The 23,742-nt window shown below is 44.1% G+C and overlaps 1 protein-coding gene across 1 annotated transcript in view; it reads left to right on the top strand.

The window, feature by feature from the left end:
• KBTBD12 (kelch repeat and BTB domain containing 12) overlaps positions 1-23,742 on the top strand; it is a 67,198-nt gene that overhangs the window by 34,970 nt on the left and 8,486 nt on the right. Inside the window, exon 5 of the mRNA XM_063121372.1 lies at positions 8,292-8,489. Within this exon, the coding sequence (XP_062977442.1) occupies positions 8,292-8,489 (198 nt within the window). The remainder of the gene's footprint in view (positions 1-8,291; positions 8,490-23,742) is intronic.

Below are 23,742 nucleotides of genomic sequence, written 5' to 3'. Positions count from 1 at the left end.
TGCCCCCAGAGTTACTAACACAAAGAGTTTTGAATGTCCTGTCAAAACAGACTTCTCTGCTGTTAAGAGTACCTGTGTGCATTCAATTCCACTTTAACATAATTCACCCTTTATGTTCTTTCCAGGGCTACAATGCTGCAAAATTATTGTACTCTGATGACAATTTTCATAGTTCATAAAACCTTTGAAATAAGAACAACAATTGTCCTTATGAAGTGCCAGAGGGCAATTCTGCAGGGAGGGGTCTTGGAGAAATGTGTATGGAGTAAAGGAATGAAGGAAACTTGAAGGTAGTTGCCTTGATTTATATGCCACTCACAGCAGAGGACTTTCACTTCTAAGATGATGGTGCCTTGTAACACCAGATGCTCCTGTCCTCTAAAGCACCATGTGTGTGTGTCTTTATTTCACGCACAGGGGCTCCATTGTGTACCTAAAGTTCTATGCTTGTGAATCATGTTATTCATTTCACATGGGCACTTTCCCCCAACACTGAATGAGTGCAAATGCTATGGCTCCGATCCAACAGATCGCTCATCTGTAGCTATTTTGAAAAAGATGGAATCCCACCTATCAGCTGTTTGAAGAAGATGTGTGTGTGTGTGTGTGTGTGTGTGTGTGTGTGACTGAAGGAAGTGATTGACTGTGAGCTTCTCTGCATGAGTGACATATTGTACGCTTATTCGTGGAATTTTACGGGTCCTTTACATGACACTGCAAACCTCCAGACATTTCCTGCGCCTTCCCCTGATAATCTTGCTTTAAAAAACATCAGAGATAATGCACCTAATTATCGTGGGATATCACAGGATATCCCCAGCACTATAATACAGCCACTAATTGGCCGTGTTTCATTAACCGTCATGGAGCATTGCTGAGAGGGGAATTTTTCAATTGTCGATGTCAGAAGGAGCCATAGTAAATGCGAGAAAAAAACCAGAAGAAGAAAGCCTGGTAAGGGTGCAGGTTTTTTTCTTTAATGTAGAGATGCTCTGTATTTCCTTGTTTTTTCTCCTGAAGAGCAGATCAGCAGGTGTGGGACTTTTAAGAAAGGGCTATGCTGAATGGGTTGGAGAATTGCACATGCAATGCTTATTTGTATGCCTGTCTAACGTGTACAGCCTCTACTTGGATTGTTACAAATTGACATATCTACACTATAAACAGTTTAGTTTTATACCAGTGTAATTATCAATGATTATATCTAATGGTAACCATTCACCAGTGGAACAGACACCCTGTGCAACCCCCAAGAAAGCAATGTCTGGTGGATCACCCTTGGAAGTTTCCAATTTGTCAATAAGGTCTAGAATTTCATCTCTTATCACCACTATTTGCCTCGGTTCCTCAGATTCTCATCTTGAAAATATTATTTAAGGCACAGATATCTGCCCGACATCTTCTGCAAGGAAGGCAGTTAAAATAATTCCTTCAGTTTTTCCGCAATCTCCTTATCCTCCTTCAGTATTCCTTTAAGTCCATTGTCATCCAACAGCCCAATGGGCTCCCTCCCCAGTTTCGGCTTCGGATGTAGTTCAATAAGTTTTTGTTGTTGGTCTTAATGTTATTAGCAATATGCTTCTCAAAATTCTTTTTTGCATCCCTTATTGGCTGCTTGCATTTCCCTTGTGCAAGTTTGGGTTCTTTTTTGTTCTCATTTTGGCAGGACTTCAATTTTCTTTTCTCTAACAGCTTCCTTGACATTGCTTGTTAAACATGCTGGTGACCTCTTGAACCTTGCATTACCTTTCCTGACCTACAGTATACATTCTAGCTGAGCTTCTATTATTGTGGTTTAGAGTAACCCCCAAGAATTCCGCAGCGATTTGACCCTCTTGACTTTCCTTTTAGAAAGGATGTGATCAGCTAAATAGGATATGAGAAGCTTAGCCTGGTGCATGCATGTAAATGGCCGAGCCAGTTGTAGGACAGATGTTGTTAAGGAGCTTTTCTTCTCTATCTGACTAATTTTCCAGCTGATCCAGCAAAAGAACTATAAATCTGAGAAATGACATCTACTATATACTCTGCAACTAGGAAGAAAAGATGAGACATGAAAACAGCTTGTTCTTCAATGCTGTACATATTTATTTTCATCCTGCCTTTTTGCCTCCAGGGAGCTCAAGATGGTGTTCATGTTGTTTTTGCTTGCACCACATTTCATTGTCACAACAATCCTGTGAAGTAGTAGGTTTGGCTGACAGTGACTGCCCCAAAGTTACCCACTAAGATTCATGGCAGAGCATGGATTTAAATTCCCCAGTCCAATGGCATGCCAGCTATTGTTCCACACTGGTTCTCTCACACAGGTTTAAACTCTGGGATTTGAGGGTTGGGGATGGAATTAGAATAGTCAAAACAGCACTGAGGATATGTTTGAACCTATGTGCGTCTGCGTCTATGTGTGCATATATGAGCACACACACATAGAACTTCTTTATATGAGCAATTTATTGCATGCTCATGCTTGGCCACTCACTGAAGTTTACGGGTCATTTACATGACGATGTCAACCTCCAGGATGTCTCTCGCACCTCCCCCTAGAAGTCTCACTTTTAACCCCCCCCAGAGATAATCCGTTACGAAAAATAATCATGGGATTAATTCTGCCACTGGGTGGTGCTGTTTCATTGAGCTTTATGAAACTTTTGGCCAGAGGGGAAGGTTTCAATTACAAATCATATGATCGCGTCTGAAGGAGCCATAGTTAATGCGGAAAGGCCAGAGGGGAAAAAAGGCTGGTAAGGGGGGGTGTTCCTTAAAGTAGAGACGCATATTGGATGGTGTATTGTGTTTGCCAGCTAACATGGTGAGTTAGAGCTCTAACTGATATTCCAATATTACAGCCCAAGGCATCATCATTGTTGTTGTTGTTGTTGTTGCTGCTGCTGCTATTAAATACCAAATGAAAAATTGAGTAAGTTAAATAATGGCTTGAGAAAATGAGCTAATAATTGCAATGGTCTTGTTGAGATACTAGCCAACAAATTGGAGTAGACATAGTTTGTGGAGATAGACCTGACTGGGATTATGGTCTTTGAGTGAGTACACCTGAATGGTGTCTGTGACACCCAAATGTTAGTGGCCTAAGTTGATGAAGGTGGAATGTAGCCCACAGAATGCCATGCTCCAAGGAAAGGCAGCAGGCTTGGCTCATAGTATACTATTTATACCAAGCTTGGCCAATCCAGGGGCTGCCTGATAACTCCTGATCATGTGCATCTCTATTTCTTTCAGCGCCTGAAGAGGGCTCTGAGATTAGAGCATACATAGTCATGACAATAACTGAGGTTCCCTAATGCTGAGCAAAAGAAATGAGCAAGTCTTTTCCATGGGTTTTTGTGGCATGCCCCACTAAAGATGTTTAGAAATAGTATCTTCAAAATGTACGTTTTGTTACCTCAAAGAACCTCAGAATTCAGTACACATTAGTAAAGTTGTGAGATGCAGTTAAAAAATAATAATCAGAGAATACTGAGTCAGTCAAAGACAAACAATTAGCAGATCAGCTCCAGTGTTGGGTACAAATTCAATATACTTCAGAAACAAATACACATGAAATGTTTGCATTTTAAATAGTTATCAATTTTCAAAGGAGCGTACTATGAGCAGAAAAACACACACACAATTGCATCACTGGGAAATCCCTCGTTTTATTGCCTCCTAAAATGAATCCTCATTTTCTTTCATAAATGAAGGATCAAGAACTCTGGTTGGAGACAGTCGTGCCTCCAATAGATAAGGGTGACAAAATAAGCATCCTGTAAGGTTAAATGGAAGTCAGGGGGTGAGTTGTTAAAACTTTACTAAAATTGATAGGCTTGTGTCCCTTGCTTGTCCAGCCAATAGTGACCAATCAGGGGTTGCTATAGGTTGGGGCATGCCTCCGCTGCAGCTCCGAAGCAATCCACCGGTGCACCCCACTGATCCCTTCCAGGCACTCCATCCTTCCAGTCTGGATTTGGGACTGAAAGACCCAGGAAAAGTATGGGTGCATGGAGGGTACATTGTAAGCAAGCATAATTTGTGACATTGCACAACATCATGACTGATCACGGGGCACATCAGATACAGCATCCACCTTAGCTTCCAATTTCTTGGCTTTGTAGAGTCTGGTCCAAATTAAGAAAGCCTTAGGTTCCGGCCTTATAAACTGGCAGGTTTTTTGATGATTGAATTTAGATAATTTGCTAACTACTTCTTCCTCACAAGACTGGCTTCCAATATTTAGGGTCAATGCTAAATAAGCATCTGTTTTGTTCTCACTCCAAAATTCCAAAATGTGTATTCTGCTAATGTAGGAACATATTTGAGACACTATTTAATATTTGGCCCTCTTGCAGCCATCTGAGAGCACAGCTGTCATTTAATGTTTAAACTGGTCACCAAAAAGAATCATAAATCAATTGGCGTGCTCATTGCACGACATTATATCCAGCAACACAGATGCAGAAATGTTTGATGCAGAATGTCAGCACATTAATTTCTACAGCTTAAAGATTGTGTATTGCCCATCTAGGAACCACCCAGGGAGCTTTGGCTATTGGGCGGTATAAAAAGGCAATTAATGGGGGAATAAATAAATATTAATAAATAGGACTGGTTATTGGAAAAGGAGTGTGGATCACAGTGGCTATTATCCACACTCCACCTGCTCCAGTTAGCCTATTAAATTCAGTGGGACTGTTACATAGTAAATCATATTGTGTAGTCCAGAGTCCACCCCAATCTTTTTGTGCAGTCCATGGGCACATTTGGAATTTTGAGAAAGTGCTGTGGACACTGTCACAAAATGGTTGCCATAGGGGCGTGACCCATCACAAAATGGCTGCTGTGTGGGTGTGGCTAATCACAACATTTATTACTGCAACAAACACCTGTTTTACAGAAGGCAACCGGTCAAGAACCTGAGTTCAAGGCAGAAGTGGGATCTGAGCCCCAGAACATAAAACCACTACAATGAAGCATTTTTCCACTTAAACACAACCACCATATTACAGAAGGCAAATCAGTGAGGCTAAAAGATGAGTAACTTGCCCAAGACCATGTACAGCCTTTCTCTTAGGATCACTTCCCCTAATGCCCCAAACTTCCCTAAACTCTGTTTCTCACATGCATTTCCCCCCTCCAACACACACACTATCCATCTATTTACACAAGCACAAGTATGCACTGCCTTCATCCATCACACACACACATACACGCACACACACACCTGCCTTCTCCTCTCTCCCTTGCACAGTTGTCCCACTGACCTTCCCCAAACCCCTGTGACTCCCCACTGTTCTCCCCAATCCCCCAAACAGCAATGTGGGGTAGTTTTCTTTCACTCTCTCTCTCCATAAAGGAGGAGGAAAAATAATTTTTGAAAGGTGGCTGGGTTCCCACATAGGACCCAGAGGCAACATGGTGCATGATTGGAGGTGCTGTTGCTTGCAACAGCTCCGGCTGTGCCCAGCAAAATAAATTAATAAATCAGAATTAGGGGCGGTCAGGTGGGCCTTGCAGGTGCTGTACTGGGAAAAGCAGGTGCAGTCTATGGAGTGCTAGCATCTCAATCTTGATTTGGCTACAATTGTAAAAAAAAAAATATTCAAGTAGAGGGTTATGCTGAAACAGAGTTGAAACAGGCCATAACACGACACGTGCTTAACTGTACAGGGAGAGTTAAAGATGTGATCCGATATAGTGCCTTACCTCTTGCTGGGTCAAAATCCAAGAGCACATCTTTGGAATCTGCCATGGAGTAGATCGCTAAAGCTTTGGATGTAACAGGCTTTGGCTGTGCTTCTGTGCCTGTGAGATGTGCAGGTACCTATGAGAATCTGAATGCACTGTGGGACATTCTGCTCGGAACAAGGGCAACACGGATGCTTCAGAGTGCAGCGTTAGTAGCACAGAGGGAGTTTATATAGAAGATGTCTCTGTGGTGCTGCAAATCTCTCCTAGCCAATCAACACCAAGATGCAGAGCTCAGAGTTCTCAATTAATTTGTAATTGGTAGAGTTTTATTTTGTTCGATGGTAGAATTATAATGAGGATGCCTCTTACTGTTTGGTGAATTGTTATAGCACTGGCATAAAGTTATATTGTTATGTAGGCTTCCATTTGGTGGAAGCATACATTTTTCACTGTAGCAAGTAGTGCATCCTTATATCTGATGGAGAGTCTAGAAACATTTATTATGTGCCTCAATCATATCACTTATGTACAGGAGGGGGCATAGCTCAGTGGTAGAGCTATGCATACACAAGGTCACTAGAGCTTTGCACACACCAACCCCTAGGTTAAGAACGTAAGAAGAGCCATGCCGGAGTAGGCCAAGGGTCCATCTAGTCCAGCACTCTGTTCACACAGTGGCCAACCAGCTGTTGGTGGGAAACCCACAAGCAGGACAGTAGTGCGCAACCCTTCCACCCATGTTCCCCAGCAACTGGTGCACATAGGCTTACTGGCTCTGATACTGGAGGTAGCACATAGCCATCAGGACTAGCAGCCATTGATAGCCTTCTCCTCCAGGAATTTGAATAAGCCCCTTTTAAAGCCATCCAAATTGGTGGCCATCATCACAACCTCTTGTGGTAGCGAATTCCATAGTTTGACTATGCAGTGTGTGAAGAAGTACGTTGTGTGGTTCTGTCCCTGGCACCTCTTATTAAAAGGAACTGAGGTATTAGGGCTAGGAAAGACATCTGCCTGAGGCCCAAACTAGATAAGACTTAAAAAGTAAAGAGCAAGTGCAGGGACCCCAGTCTGAATCAGGACCGAGGCATGGAGAGTGGGGCTAGCAGCTTTAATGCAATCCAATCCCAATTATGGGATAAGCTGCCCTAAGCCTGCTATTTGCATTAGACGGAAAGCTCCTGTTTATGCCAATGTAAGCTTTTCTTCCAATGCAATTGCAAATTGTGTCAAAAATGTTGTGTCTAGTTTTGAGACTCCACAGACACTGGCAAAAAGAGTACACTAGCCTTCCCCATCCTGATGCCTTTGAGGTGTGTTGGGCTATAGTCCCCATCATCCCCAGCCAGCAATGGCTTTGATGGCTGGGGGGGTACTGTAGTCCAACACATCTTGAAGGCATCAGGTTGGGGGACTGGAGTGGGCAATACTGGCCAAAATAAAAAATTGGCCTGACTTGGCAGAGTCACACATTTACCCACAAAGTAGCTACATGATCAGCTGTAGATTAGCTGTTATATGTAGCCTACTTCAGCTGACAGAGAGCGTCAGGAAGCAGAGCTCCATCAGACGAGTGTTTTATTGCATGTTCGTTACTGGGCATGCAAAAATGGTTACATTTTGATGGTTACATTTTGAGGCCCTCGTCCATTATTCAGGATGTGGCCCTTGCAACAATTTGAGCTGCCTTTATAACTTCAACCAGCACTGTGACTACATCCTAATAATCTTGGCATTTTCAAAATATACTTTCTTTTCTCGTCATATTTGGAATTGACAACTAGTTGTGGGAGTTCATTTGTTTGTTTGTTTTGTGAACAAACCATTTAAATAGCAACTTTTCTACTTGATGTATATGTGTGCACGCGCATTCATGCGTATTCCTGTGTGTACATGTGTGCAATAAATGTGCATTTGTTTCTTAACTGTTGCACACAATCTATATCCTTCCTTCAAGGGCTCACTTTTGTTGTGAGGAACTTATATTTTCCCAGTACTCAAACCAAATGTTTTGGACCTGGGAAAATAAGGTAATTCCCCTCGGTAGCACATTCCTTGCTTTCATGATGGCGACAAAGAATGTGCTATCTCAGGAATGGCAACAAATGTATTAGGGGCACATTTATTATTCAGAGCCTATGTGCTGCCCTGCTGGATTCGTCCAGCAAGGGAACAAACACTTATCCAGGCATCTTCGTGTTTTTAAGGGTTTCCTCCATTCTTCCCATCGTATACTTCACCATTTTGTGACTCTTCACTTGTTCACTCATCCGTCTTTAATTCTTTAGAGAGGGTGTGTTCCTTTCCCACTCTCTTGCTTTGGAGTGGAAATCTGGCAGATTTTAAAGGAAGGTTGAACAATAGCACAAGATTCCCCAGCACAGCAAGGCCATTTCCTCTTCCCCTCCCCCAATTATACACAGGTTGAACGTTGCATTATTGCTTTTGCGAAGGGATGAGGGAGCAAGCTGCTAAAGCTGAGGCAAGAGAGAGAGAGAGAGAGAAAAGGAAGGGGAAGCCTAGCTGCTAGAAAGCCTGTGGAACTTAATGCACGTCTCTATTGTTTTCTGCTCTCCTACATATTGATGTCTCTCTGTCTCCCCCTGCAGGTGGGATTGGATGCCTCGGTCGAGACAGAGGGCAAGTACGACAATGTCTTGATGCAGTGGAGATCTATAACGCTGATGGGGATTTCTGGAGAGATGGGCCGCCCATGCCTCACTCTCTTCTCTCTTTGAGAACTAACTCTACCTGTGCTGGTGCAGTGGAAGGGAAGCTCTATATCTGTGGTGGATTTCGTGGAGCAGGTACTGGAGAAATTAAAAAAGAATGTGAATGCATTTACAATGTGCATGAGGAGCCCCCAGGGGCGTTGCTACTGTAGGTTCTTAAAGAATCCAGGGCACAGGCCCATAACACAAATTTGCATGTGCATATATGTTCGAATTGAAGCGGGGTGTGTGAGTCAGTGTCAGTACACACTTCTAATACGTGTGTGTGTGTGTGTGTGAGAGAGAGAGAGAATGTGAAAGTGAATGGATAGATAGATACGTTAGAAGTGTGCACTGACACACCCCAACCTTCAACTCAGACCTTTCATTCAGCAGTTTGGAAAACATCTTGCTTCTCCTTAGACCAATTTGCAGTCAGTCCACTTCAGAAAACAGAGTCTTTCCTGGGCCCTGTCTATACAACAACGGGATTGCACCTCATTGAATATAAACCCGAATTTTCGTTGATTTGAATCTAGGCAAAGAGTGTCAGACTGCAGCAGCAACAGTGATTTATCTCCTGAATTTTTTTTGGTACTGCAGTTATTAATGCGCACATGCGCAGATACGATGCTACCGAGGAGAGAGGAGCACAGCTATACATTTTATCTGCGGACCTCCGCAGATTCATATAAGAGAAAAACAGAGAAAAACAGAGAGGAAGGAGAAAGGTATGAGGCAGCAAAAGAGGACGTGAGTGAGGGGGAAAGTAGCACACTACAAAGGACAACCCTCCAAAACGAAAATGGAGGCTTTTCTCCAAGGAGCGCCTGTTCCCCCCTCTTTGTTTTAATATTATAACCTCTATCTGTGGAGTTCCGCAGAGTCATATAATTTCAAATGAAAATGGCGGGAAGGAACGAGGGAGCCAGAGGACAATGCGATAGGTGGGAAGGAAGGAAATCAGCCAATCACTTTGTCCTGCCCTGAAAGCTCCACCCACATGTCAAAATGCGATTTAACTCCCCCAACAACACATAACTATAACACGGTGCAAACTCGGACATTGCTCCAAAAGCCATAGTAAATCTCAAATGCGAATATGCGCATTATTGCATTAAAAACCCGGCACTACGGTGAATGGATGGCTGTGTCATGTGACCTGAAACGCGAATCTGTGTGTTTAGGTAAAACAATCTGTATAGACAAGCCCCTGTTGACCATTATGGTAAATTAAAACAACAGCAACACTGCAATCCCGCCTCCCCCCCACCCCCCGTCAGAACTGGATGATACTTGCAGGCATATTACAACTGCCCAATGTCAGAAAAATAGATGAGGTGTTTTTGTGCAAGGTTTTGTGCTATATTTTGATTTTCTTTTAACATTTTTATTCCTTAGAAGAATTGGATGAAAATTTCAGGATTCATTGCGCCATCAGAGGAGGTTGTGTCTGCTAAATTACAGAATGATAGCCAAAGGGGGTGAGGTTGTGCAAGGGTAGCTTTGACATTTTGAGGGTTTCCAAAAGAGGACATACTTATCTACCTTATCCCTCCTTGTTCTGAAAATTGCAGACAGCCTAGAGGTGTCCCTAAGGAAGAAACCAGCAAAGTTTCAGAAGGATAAATGCAGTAGTTAGTATGGAAAGAGAGCTCTCCAATTTGAGGGAAGGGGTGATTTCCTTTCCCTTCACTACCCCCATGCTGTTTTTTTGGGTAAATGTGTATGAAAATGCACAGGCCATTAGAGGTGTCCCCCAGACAAGAAATCTACAAAGTTTCAGAAGGATAGGAGCAGGCACAAGGGAATTATGATGCTTGAAATCCAGTTTAAGGCTGTTCCATAGTTAAGTGTGTGTGTGTATGCATGCAAATGTAGGATTACTGGAATTTATTTACATTGTACCAATAGCAGCAGGAGAACATAGGTGGAAGAGTGTTTTTGCACTCATGGCCTGCTTGTAGGTTTTCTATGGGCAGCTGGTTGACCTCTGTATGAACAGAATGCTGAACTAGATGGAACTTGGTCTGATGCAGCAAGACTCTGAACATACAGTATGCACAATGCTTTTCTTTCACTACTGAGCACTTACTTTCTTCTCCTACCAATTCCGTTCCCCTCCATGCAACAGTCCCTCCTCATTCTGCCATCCTCCAACAACTCTTCAATAAAAACAGGTGTCTTCATAAAAATAGATGTCTCCTCTACCTCCTCGCACAAGTTCTCACTGTATCTTCCTCCCCATAACTTCATTTGTGCCAAGACTTCACCAGGATTCAGCCAAAGAGTCTGTTTTCAAAACTAGCGCTAAGTTATGGAGAAACTCTGAGCACGTACTAAGTGCCTTTCCCTCACCACTGAAGCTAGAGTTCATGCAAAATGAAACATAAATCACAAATCATGCATAGGACTGGGCTGAAAGGGTAGTCAATTCATTAGACTGGAATTGGGTGTGCAGTGCATTAAGTTTGCAGTACCATACTCACAACTCAGGACAGAAAGCCCCATCACATCTAGGTCAAAATGTGCGGCTCCCGTTGCTTCTCTGCCGTCGCTCCGAAATCACTTTCTGAAAACTGGAAGTAATTAGGCCCATTCAGTCTGGTAGGAGAGAGCAGCAACCAGACTTTTTCTGGGTGTGTGTGTGCGGTGCAGCGCAACAAAGGCCAGAAGAGGTGGAAGATGCGCGAGAGGCAAACAACGTCATGTGAACAATCCGTGAGTGCCCAGTAACAAGTGTGCAGTAAAACGCTCATCGGATGGAGCTTTTATTCTGAGTAAATACGTGGAAGACCAGGCTGCAAACGTTCCTACAAAAGTAACTTGTGCTGGAATCCTATGCGCACTTTCCTGGGGGAGAAAAATAAACCCTCTTGTCTGTTTGTATAAAGTCAAATACAGTTCAGCACTTCTCTTACCTACCAAAGAGAAAGCAACACACTTGATTCTAAGTACTTTTATTAGGAACTAAATTCCATTGATTCCGATACAATTTATTTCCAAATGATGTGCTTAGCATCGCTGCCTTAATGCTGAACTGCACTTGTTTGTACACAGCAGTCAGTGCTGGCTCCAGGTCTCTGAGGGCTGTTGGGCAAAACACCCTCAATACCCACCCACCCACCCCTTCCATCCTTGAGTCTACCTTCTCACAGCCATTGTCACAAGTTGCTGTTATTGTAGCTCCTCCTCCTTTTTTCATCATTATTCCCACTTGCTTGGTTGACGGCTGCTCTTCTTTCTCACCACCACCACCACCACCACTGCCTGGGCCAGAGTGAGATGTAGGTGAAGAAGGAGGTTGCTATGCTGAAGAGTAGGAGCATGTCCGGGGGGGGGGCTCTTGTTAGAGGGGGCAGCTGGGATGTGGCCCCTTGCCAGATGCCCAGCTATGCCTGCCCTTGACAGTGATACACGTCTGCGCAGAGTAAGGGCTGCCTTACACAAAATGGCTGCCATGTGGAGGACACTTTAAAAGGCTCCCTGGGAAAGCTGACTCCATACAATGGGAAATGCTCAGCATTACTCAGCAAACGGCTACACACAAGTGACCTGCCATTTAATGTGGTTCCGCTGGGCCAGAATAGATGAAATGGAAGCAGATCCATACATTTAAACCCAGGTCTGAAATCATGTAAAATGTGGTGAGCTAAAGAGACTCCAAAGGTAAGCAGTGCAGAACCTTCACTCTAACCATTGCTTACTGTCCACAGAAAAGAAGCGCCATCTTACGAGCGTTTTATTGCACACTCGTTACTGGGCACTCATGGAGTTTGCTCAGGTCCCTCACATGACGTTGTCTGTCTCCCGTGTGCCTTCTGCCCCTTCCTTGCATGACAAAAAACCCCTCGTTAAGTCTGATTTGTAAAAAAACTTGGAATCGCTGCTCTCTCCTGCTGTGTGCTGGAGAAGCAGCGCCATTAGAGCAGCGGACTCGTGCTTGTTCTGTATTTCCTCTTTTGAAAAGAGAAAGTAACTGAGGAACAAAAACACGGGCAGAGAAGTGAAAGTAGGAAGCATGTTAACCCCTGTTGTGATGGAGCTTTATCACTGCATGTCACTTTCCCCTCAGCTGGGCCCCTATAACAGAATCATAGAATAGTAGAGTTGGAAGGGGCCTCTAAGGCCATCGAGTCCAAACCCCCACCCCCACCCCCACCCCCACTCAGTGCAGGAATCAACCCTAAAGCACCCTAAACAGAAGTGAGCCCTGGTGAGTGCAAAAGTCAGGGCTTAAATACATGGATCTGTCACCACCAATCATGTCTGGCTTGGCCTTATTCAGGACTGGCCCTACCATTAGGCAGAGTAAGGTGGTTGCTTCAAGCTGCTAATTTTGGTTTTCACAAAAGGGCAAAATGGTCAGATAATTCTTTTATCGTTATATTTTTACTGCCAGGGAGCTAGGGTGACCATATGAAAAGGAGGACAGGGCTCCTGTATCTTTAACAGTTGTATTGAAAAGGGAAGTTCAGCAGGTGTCATTTGTATATATGGAGAACCTGGTGAAATTTCCTCTTCATCACACCAGTTAAAGCTGCAGGTGCCCTTCCCTCTTTTAAATCTGATCACTCTAGTATAGCTGCTGCACTTTAACTGTGGTGATGAAGAGGGAATTTCACCAGGTTCTCCATATATACAAACAACACCTGCTGAAATTCCCTTTTCTATGCAACTGTTAAGGATACAGGAGCCCTGTCCTCCTTTTCATATGGTCACCCTACAGGGAGCAGGAGAGGTACTTGTGGAATTTTCTGCCTCAGATGCTAAAAGAACTTGAATGACCTTGCATACATAAGCAACTAGATTTGGTGGGGAGTGGCACCATTTTCTGCCCCATCTTAGGCAGCAAAATGTCTCTGTAATGACCACTTGATGTGTACCTGCCCCTACTTAGGATTACACCAGAATGCTGAGGAAGTTCAAACTCCCACTTGCTATTAAATTACTGTATGTAAGTCTTCATAATCTTATAGCATTGTAACTAAAATAATAATAATGCAATGCCCTTGACCAGACTTTCTCCCCAATATGCAATGTGTACGGTTATCTGTCCTTGATACTATAAATGAATGCTTTGTTTGTATGTATTTGTGTTGCTGTATGGAAGGATAAGCATTATGTGAGTGCAGAATACTACAATGACAGCTTTATCATTACAGGTGAGGTTCCTCGTGAAATTATATTGCTCCCAAAAACAAAGAATTAGTACCCAACCCTACAAGGGAAGCTTTCCCCCACAATATAGTGTGCAACACTATATTATCAGGCCATACCATCAGTTTTTCATTGTCATAGCAGCAGCAATATAACCAATTAGAATCCTTCCTTTCATCAGCATACTTGGATTTGGTTGGTTAGAAATATTTTTTCAAGTGGCTTCAGGCATGCAGCTCTTAATACTGTGGTTGTTTGGGGGCAGGGGTTCAGCCCCTGATATATATAAATATGTATCCCCACCTGACACAGCAGCTGTTGCTATAGTTCCTTTCACAGGGAAAAGGCAGACAGGCAGATGCATTAACCAGCACTAATGAATGTCAAGTCAGGTTAATTATTTCCCAGATTCTTTGCTTAGGAACACGATAAATCATGTATCCATCTTTTACGGCGCAGTAGTTCCAGCTGGGCTGGGTTTCACTTGTCTTTCACTTCATTTTAAAGCCCTGTGTACAGGGCTCCTGTATCATTAACAGTTGTATGGAAAAGGGAATTTTAGTAGGTGAAATTTGTATGCATGCAGCGCCTGGTGAAATTCCCTCTTCATCACAGCAGTTAAAGCTGCAGAAGCCCTGCCCTCTTGACCAGATACAAAAGAGGGTAGGGCTCCTGCAGCTTTAACTGTTGTGCTGAAGAGGAACTTTCACCAGGCGCTGAATGCCTGCAAATGTCACCTGGAGCCCGTCTACACTTGTCTAGATGAAACGTAACAAGTTGGCAGAGATGACATCAGCAGTCACATGATGCTGTTGTTGTTACGTTTCTTCTGACTTTTAAAACCGTTCCACTTTCTGTTAAAATTGTTTTAAAACTAACAATGTGCCCCAACCTTTCGTTGTATTCAATGCCGTCTTTCAGAGTCATGTCTCATGACCATGGTCTTTGCTTCCTGATTAGGACAAGTGAGGGCTTTTCTAGGGGAGGGAGAGCTGGCACAACACGACGAGGGGGAGGGGGAGGGGAGGGGGAGGGAGGGCGGTGAAAGAGGGGACAGAGGCTTAATTTTTTTAAAAAAACGCTTATCTTTCGGGGCGCACGTGGCCCCTTTAAGACGCTGCAGGGCTTCCCTCGTCCCTACGCGTCGCCTCGTCTCCCTGCCGGCTTATCCCGGCAGGTCTAGCTCAGAGTCACCGGAAGAAGGAGGTTTACTTCAGAGCCGGTATGAGCATAATGAAGAACGTTCTAAAGAAGAGTGTGTCGGGGTAAAACAATAGAAGAAAAGGTATTTCGATTGACTGGGCTCAAGTTGCATTTTGTAACGTAGCAAGGGAGGACGCAACAATGCACATAAACAACGGTGTAATGAATAGTGTAGATCCTGCCCTGCTGAAATTCCGTTTTCTATATAACTGTTAAAGATACGGGAGCCCTGTCCTCCTTTGCATATGGCCACCCTATGTATTTCCATAGCAAATAACACTGACTGGCTGTGCTGTTGTGGTAGCACTGAACTCTTCAGAGCCCAGCTTCTGTGAGTTTGAGTATTTAAATATCTCGCAGGAATTGTTGGGTTGGGATTAAAACCTCATAGAGGGACAGAGAAGAGATCCTGTGACATGGGAAAGCTGAAGGGTCAGCAAGTCCAGATATAAGGAGGTGGAAAGAGGGTTGCAGGCAACAGAGAAATAGGAATTTGGAAGAAGAATATGTGGGGAAGGAAGCTTGAGGGAAAGGGCAGAAAAGATCGGGAACTGAGGCAAGAAGGAGCTAATTGGAGAGAGGTCTGTGATGAAACTTCACAGTGCTTCAAACGCTAGAGAAGCTGCTGATGAGACAGGCTGGCAAAAGGAAGTAGAACAAAATAGGCAGTAACCTGAAAAACATGAACTTGAGAAAACTAATAAAGATGGAGATAAAGAAAGGGAGATCTAAGGAGAACACAGGAATGCAGAAAAACAGGAAAGTAGGACTGCATGTGTTATTACACGGGGGGGGGGGGGAATCATATTTCCTTACTGTTGCTTCTCCACCTGTGCGTTTGTCCCTCATTACTTCCTCTTTCAAAAGAGGAAGTAAACGACGTGCACGTGGCCCATTCAGTAGGCTATTTTGATTGCGCTGCTTCTTCTGCATATAGCAGGAGATAGCTGCAACTTCTATCTCAAAAAATAAGCTGGACTTACTGAGGGTTAGAAGGCTAGAAGGGGCAGGAGGCACCCGAGATACCCACGAAGTTGTGAGAGGGACCTGCGAAAATCCATGACTGCCCAGCAATGACCGTGCAATAAAACACTCGTCTGATGATGCCGAGAGTGTGTATTATTAACAGGATGTAGGAGGGGAGGGGCCATAGCTCGGTGTGATACAGCACCTGCTTTGCCTGCAGAAAGTCTCAGGTTTGATCCCCGGCTTCTCCAGGTACAGTGAGGAAAGAGTGCTGCCCGAAACCCTGGAGAGCTGCTGCCAGTCAGTACTGACAATGCTGGTCTAGATGGACTAATGTTCTGTCTCAGTCTAAGGCAGCTTCCTACGTAGGGAAAGTTTGGATGGCTGGGGACTGTGTGCTAGGAAACCCAGAAGGGATACAGTTGCCAGGGCTGTGTCTATATGAAGTCGCATTGGCGCTTCATTATCCGACATGCCACAGTTGCACTCCTCCAGGGTAATACCCATGGAAAAGAGCGCAAATGCAGGTTTTGGAGGCTCACAGGGCTGCTGCCGCCCCAGCGCCCCCCCTTCCTGAACATACCCCTGTTGTTTCCCTCATACTCCTCCCAGTGTCCGAAAACAAGGAGGAGGAAGTTGGCTCCTTGCCCCTTTGTTGTTTTGGATTGTTGTTGTTTTAAAATACCATTTGTTTGTAATTGCGCAATCCTAGAGAGGCACGGAGGTGAACCGCCATCTCCCCACTTTCCCAGTGCGCCCGTGGTCCATTTGTATTTCTTCTTCTTTTTGTATTATTTATTTTTTGAAGGGAAGCTCCCCAAGGTCCATGGAGGCGGTCCAGAGGCTATTCCACTCGCTGGACCGCCCCCTCCCTGGCAGATGGTGCCCAATCAGGGGGTGCCATTGCCCTGACCACGCCTCCACTGTAACATGGGAGCAAGGTGACAGATGGCAAAAGCAAGTCTGGGCCTTGCTGGGTGGAAAAAGTTGGGGTAAGTGCCCAACTTTTTAAAAGTGGAGTTTAGGGGAAATGCTCTGGGATGACTCTGCAATGGTGGCTGCATCATATAAAGCCACCCACGGGGCTTTTCCCCTCATCAAGGTGTACCCTAGGTCTAGAGGGTGGGTGGGTGGGTGTGGAATGTGGGACAAAAGTCAGGACAGGAGGATGAGTTTCACATACTCATTTGAACTAACCAGCCAATTCTTCACCTGCTGAATGAAAATAAAATATGACTAGGAATTGGCTGGTTAAAAAAACAAAAAGCCTAAACCGAGTGGGTGAAGAAATTCTGAATAGTGATGACATGCACCAGTAAATGAAGCAATTAGATTCAGTATGACTAACAGACTTATCATACAGTTTCTGAATGAGGGCTTCTGTATGTCAGCAGAACTGCCATGAAAAACGCATTGTCAAAAACGGCACCTCATTTGTTACCACTGAGAGACATCTGGAGCTGGGATGGGGGCTCAACCTTTCCAGAATTATGGGCCCTAGGTCAGACCTGTAGCACATTAATGGGACAATATGGTGGATGAGATCTCTGAGAATCACTTCTGTAATTAATTCTCACCTATTCATCTTTACCTACCCTGCACCAAATTATTCTCTCTACTCTCAAATCCAAACCACACATTCTATCAGAGAGATAATCCCATCCCAAATCTTCTTTCTGTACCACAAATTCACAAACCACATGCCCCCCACCCCATATGCACGTATCTACGCAAAGCACATTTTCCAAGCAGATCCCTTTTCTGGGATAATCTTAGTCCTCATTGATTCCCTCACAATTTTAATCTCATCCAAATCCTTTTCTCACTCAGTGTCATACAGCCATTCTCTTTCTCTTATAATCATTGTTCCCCCACTTCAGTACAGTCCCCACAACCTTTAAATCCTCACCAGAATCTCAGATCAAACACTGAACCATCATTTCCCCTTGAAAACAAGTCTTAATTTATATGTAATGTGATGGATCTTCCCATCCTCATAATGCCTACATTTGTCCATCCATATATCTCACTTTTCTTCTAGATGCTGCTGGATTAGAAAAAAAAATCAAACCTTTCCCATCTTGTCTTCCCTCTATTGCTGTCTCCAGATGTAGAACAGTCCTACATGTCTGTTCTGAATCTGAATCAAGATGCAATGGCAGCAGGAAGAAAGTGTGTGGAGTGTTTGGGATTGCTCTCTCAGTACTTGGAAAGGTTTCATCAGCCACCAGGGGCTTGTCTGTACACGATGGGTTGCCGCTGCAATGCTCCCAAACCCCACACTTTCACTGCAGCAGGGTGGTAGTGGCTAATCCCGATGCCACAGTGAAAGCACGGGGGTTCTGGCACTGGGCATGCCCCCTGTCCTCTGCCTGGGTGTGCCAGAAAGCCTATTTCTATATTAATGTGAATCCAGGAAAAGGCAGGGGGAACATCCCCCTAAAGCAAGGTCAGGGAAAGAAAGACCCAACTGGTGCAGCTATCTGCAGGACAGCTGTCCAAAGGGTTGGGCTCTTCAACGAGGAGGTGGAGAGAAGGCCCGGGTCGATGTTGACCAATGGGAAGTCACATTCCATCCATGAAAGCCCCCATTGTGGCTCCAGAGCAAGGGAAGACTGGTGGAAGAGCCAGGTTGGCCTCGCTTTGGCTGGAAAAGCCGGGGTAAATCCCTGACTTTTCAGCTGCAGATCTTCGCCTCTTTGCCCCGGGGTGGCTGTGAATCAGTGGCTGTGTCATATAACTGACGCAGTGCCAATTCGGCGCCACCCTGGGGCAAAGATGATGTCAAGACAGCCCCTGTTAATTGTCTTGATCAAGAGAAAGCCAGAGATGACACAATAAGGAAAAAGGAGAGTGTATTTGTAGATAATGGTTTGCTATAAGGAGGGACTTTAACATCTTATCACTTTAAAATGCCTTTGTATGATGCAACCCACAAGGTATTTGTTTTGGAGAGTTCTTAGAATAGCCCCATAAACTTCAGTAGGACTCCCATGAGTCTACTATAAAACCAATGGCTTACAGATGACAACCTTAGGGTTATTTAGCCCCCTACTCCTTGCTTTCGGGAATGTGCACATATCCAGTTCTAAATGACAACTACAAGTTTCTCATTAGTACACAATGCAGCACTATTGGACAGTCTTACCAGAGCTCTCCAACACTACCAGGCGCTTGTGAAGGCAGTTCCAAGTTAAAAATGAGTTAACTGAGAGCTCCATCAGATGAGCGTTTTATTGCATGCTTGTTACTGAAAAAGATTTTCACGGTTCCCTCTCATGACATTGTCTGCCTCCCACCTCTTCTAGCCTACTTCGCGTGACAAAAAAACACCCCCGTAAGTCTGACTTATTTTTAAAGATGGAAGTTGCCGCTATCTCCTGCTGTGAGCAGGAGAAGCAGCGGGATCAAAATGGCCCCCTGAATGGGCCACATGCACCTTGTTTACTTCCTCTTTCAAAAGTAATGAGGGACAAATGCGTGGTGTAAAAGCGACAGTAAGCAAATGTGATTTCCCCCTGTGTGATGATGCTCTAAGTCAACCAAAACAAAAATGTGTATGTCACCTTTTCTCTCTCTTTCTTCCTTCAATATCTCTTGCATTTATATCAGGAATTGTTTTCCACTATTCAGACTTGTTAGGGAGAAAAGTTGAAATGTAGGACTAAGTCATTTGTAGGGGAGGTTATGTGCGAATAGTAGAAGTATGTATTCGCTAGTTCCCAAATTAGTGCTGGGCAAGAGTGAGGACCACACAGTTAGCATGAGCACACAAAACTCACTGACCTGGTTCGCACAATTGTGGCATGGTTAACAAGCTACACTGGGCCGCTGGTTTTGAAGGTTGCTGTTCACCCCAACCCCCAACAAGTCATGCCCCCTCGGTTTGGATGACATGGCAAGCTGAACCAGTGAGGGTAATAAAGGAAATCGAGCTGGCAGGCACAGTGGGGGAAATAAGCCACCATGGCTCACTTCCTTCGCCGTGATCGTGCAACTGGGCCATTATGTGTTTGCACGGCAGAGTCAACAAAATGAGGCCAGAGTCCTTGGCTGCTGGTTTTCAGCTTGTGCAGTCATTTAAAATATCTGCAATGTCATTACTAATATTATTTTATTAATATTTGAGAATCCCAGGTAGCACTTGAGCCTTGACAAAAGTATGACTAGTTCCCCCTCGAGCCCCAGTGGACATGAATGCTGGCTGCAGATTCATGCCCTCAAGTCTCCTTCTTTGTCAAATGGATTGAGATCAGAACGGGGTCCAGTTGGCCCTGAGCATGGAGGCTGTTCAGAGAACCCCAGAGAGTGCAGCTAAGCATTTCTGTGCTTGATTTGCTGCTTAATATAGGTTCATCCTTGCTATTAGTAATTGCTGTCTTCCCATTATACTATACGACTGAAGCATTAAGAGAGCTCATTACAAGTAGCTTGAAAACCCTGCTAGAAATCCTTTTTTCCAATCTGCTTTGACATCAGCCAGGAATCTACACTCTTTTCCCATTAAAGCAGTAAAATAGTGATTCGCTTATTAACGGTGCTGATTCTGCTAATACAGAGTAATGATAACATTAATGAAAGGAGGAATCAATCTTTTTCTCTCTCTCTCTGACAGTTCTCCCTGCTTCCCCCTTTCCACCACCTCCCCAATTACAGCCTGGCGCCACAAACAGTGATGCCCTCCAGTTGTCAGCTACATTAAATCCACCAGCGGGAGGTTCAGCAATGCTGTTTTGCATTAGAATCTTTGTGTCAATTACAGTGTACAGCTTTGCCTTCCCTAAGAGGCAATTTCCTTTAAATGAACATTCAGAACTGTGCAATGGGCAAGAGCTACCTAGTTTTCCAAGTGGGCGTACTGCTAAGCGTTCATCATCTACCTACTGATTTCAAGGCAGGTGTTGCAGATTGGCAGCGTGATACTCTTCTTAATGCCTTTTCCTACCAAGCTAAGCCCCGAGGCCTGCTGAGGCTGGCAGCTATTACAGCTGTGGTTCGGAGCTGCCTGGCACAAATTGTCACATTTAACATGCTCCATTCAAGGAAACGGCAAGCACTAGCTTCAGGGAACCAGACGTGGTGTACATATTTATGAAATCTTCCCTAAGATAAGCCTCCTTTATCTTTGATCAATTCTGAAAATGCACAACTGGACAACAGTGTTTCACGCATATGTGAATGAAATTTAGAGAAGAATTATATACTGATACCTTATTAGAAACATTTATACATGGTACACATGACTTCCTGATTCAGGCTGTTGTTAAGGTAGGGCGATCATATGGGAAGGAGGACAGGGCTCCTGTATCTTTAACGGTTGTGTAGAAAAGGGAATTTCAGCAGGTGTCTTTTGTATGCATGCAGCACCTGGTGACATTCCCTCTTCATCAGAACAGTTAAAGCTAGTTAGAGTGACCAGATACAAAAGAAGGCAGGGCTCCTGCAGCTTTAACTCTCTCCTGCTGTGTGTATGAGAAGCAGTGCGATTAGAACAGTGGACTCAATGGGCCCCCTGCTCATTGGAGTAACTGAGGAAGGAAAACATGGGCGGAGAAGTGAGGTAGGGAGTGTGTTAAGTCCCAGTGTGATGGAGCTTAGCGAGTCAATAGCATTAGCCTTAATAGCACCTCTTGATGATGATCTCAGGATGCAAAATGAAGGTTGATGGCATCTGGTGCTCATATAGATCTCACTTCCAGGAGTTCAGGGAGTCCCATGTTACCCTATGTTACAGCAGAACAGTGACAAAAAGTGGCAAGTCTTATTCATACATGCTTATAGAATCATAGAATAGTTAAGTTGGAAGGAGCCTATAAGGCCATCAACCCCCTGCTCAATGCAGGAATCCACCTTAAAGCATCCCTGAAAGATGGCTGTCCATCTGCCTCTTGAGTGCCTCTAGTGTGGGAGAGCCCACGACCTCCCTAGGTTCCATTGTCATACTGCTCTAACAGGCAGGAGGTTTTTCCTGATGTTCAGCTGTAATCTGGCTTCTTGTAACTTGAGCCCATTATTCCGTGTCCTGCACTCTGGGATGATCCTCTTTGCCATTTCTATGAAGGGCAATGGGAGAGAAACATCCTTCTTAGCACTACTGTGGGACCGGGACTCAGTCAGCACTGGCAGCTTGACAAGTGTACAAAGAAAATGTAGGACACGGATTGAAGGGAGAGAGAAAATTGTTAATTCCTATCCCGATTTTGAATTGCAGCCTGGAGACTGCCATGCACATAGAGATAAACAGATAGATATATGGAGTAGTGAGATGAACTACACAAAATTACAGTCATCAATTGATCTACCCAATTTCACTCAGAATAAAGGAACCCATTGTGTGAATGGCAGGGCACTGCTGAGAAGGAGAGGTAACCATGCATTGTCAAGTACCTCATCGGCACCAAATAAATGTTAAGGTTAAGGATGCTAGATTTAAGAGGGGACAGCTTTTGCGCTCTTAGCTGTTGCACATAAGGGAGATTTTCGTTACCACTATAGCTGTATGATGAGAAGAGCTTGTTTTGCTGAAAATCTCCCTTCCACACAAGTGTTAAAGGATTGCACCCTCTCTTAAATCGGACAGGTAAAATTACCAACACCACTGCCAGCAGCAGCTTATCAATGGAATCAGTTACCTAGGGAGGTTGTGGGCTCTCCCACACTAGAGGCCTTCAAGAGGCAGATGGACAACCATCTGTCAGGGATGCTTTAGGGTGGATTCCTGCATTGAGCAGGGGGTTGGACTCGATGGCCTTGTAGGCCCCTTCCAACTCTGCTATTCTATGATTCTATGATCACATAGGAGGGGCTGAATTGATGGTGACCTATCTGTAGGAGTGGCATTCATTTTGCTAGACCCAGGGTGCACATATTGCAGCTTCTGCTTTTTGGAGATGGGTGTGGGGGAGAGATTGGGTCCATGGAAGGCACTAGGGCAACTGGTAGGAAGGAAGAGCACAGCTAGAATTTTGTTGGCCTGTTATAAAAAAGAAAGATGTTGCAGGACAATGACATGGGATTGGCAACACAGGAACAGAGAGAGAGAGAGAGGGAGAAATAATACCACTGTGGAACACTGTGAAATTGCTATTGGGGCTCTTTGAGTGTCTCTACTTTAACAGAAAAAAAAACACTCTAACTAGGCTTTCTTCTTTCTGAGACTTTCTGAGTTTATGACTGGCTCCTTTAGAAGGCGATCATGTGATTTGGAATTGAAAACTTACCCTCTCGGTAATGCTGTAGTATGTTCAATGAAACATCGCCATTTAGTGGCTGTGTTATAGCCCAACAGTGGCTTTACATACTGCGGATATCCCACAAAATTTTTAATAATTGCATTTTCTCCGATCTTTTTAAAAGTGAGATTACAGGGGGGAAAGGCAGGAGATGTCCTGGAGGTTGATTATGTCATGTAAAGAACCTGCAAACTTCTGTGAGTAGCCAATCACGAGTGTTAATAAATCGCTCATGTAGAGAAGATCTCAGACTCAATCTCATAGAAATTTCGGTGCCAAAGGACTAGATCTTACCATTCTGAACTATGCAGTAGACTTTCAGTTTGACAATTTTAAAGTAATTTATTCTCTATTTCTCTTCTGTCAAATTTCAGAGCCACATCACAACAGTCTGGACATTTAAGGCACATCGGTTTCTATGAGTTATGGCACACAACAGAATAACTTGAACATCATCATATACAACTACTTTGACAAACCCAACCCTGTGGGTTCAGTTACTTTTCACAGTTCAGGGGACTGGAAGCAACCATATAGCACTAAAAATAAGGTTCTAACCTACAACTTTTAAAAAGTAGTCATTCCTTAACCATGACTTATTCTGCACGGCTGTTGCATGGAAGAACATACAAAAACTACATGACCACTCCACTATTATTACATTGGAAGAAAGCTATAAAGTTGTGATTTTCCATTCAAACTTGGTATTATTGACAGCGGCATTTTTCCGTAACAGAAAAGGATGGAAATAAAAGAAGCAATCGATATGTGGGAACACAGGGATAACT

The sequence above is a fragment of the Elgaria multicarinata genome, chromosome 3 (genome assembly GCF_023053635.1).
Source record: "Elgaria multicarinata webbii isolate HBS135686 ecotype San Diego chromosome 3, rElgMul1.1.pri, whole genome shotgun sequence".
Classification (NCBI taxonomy): domain Eukaryota; kingdom Metazoa; phylum Chordata; class Lepidosauria; order Squamata; family Anguidae; genus Elgaria; species Elgaria multicarinata.
The sequence above is the reverse complement of the archived record's forward strand: the minus strand, read 5'-3'. Positions and strand labels throughout refer to the sequence as shown.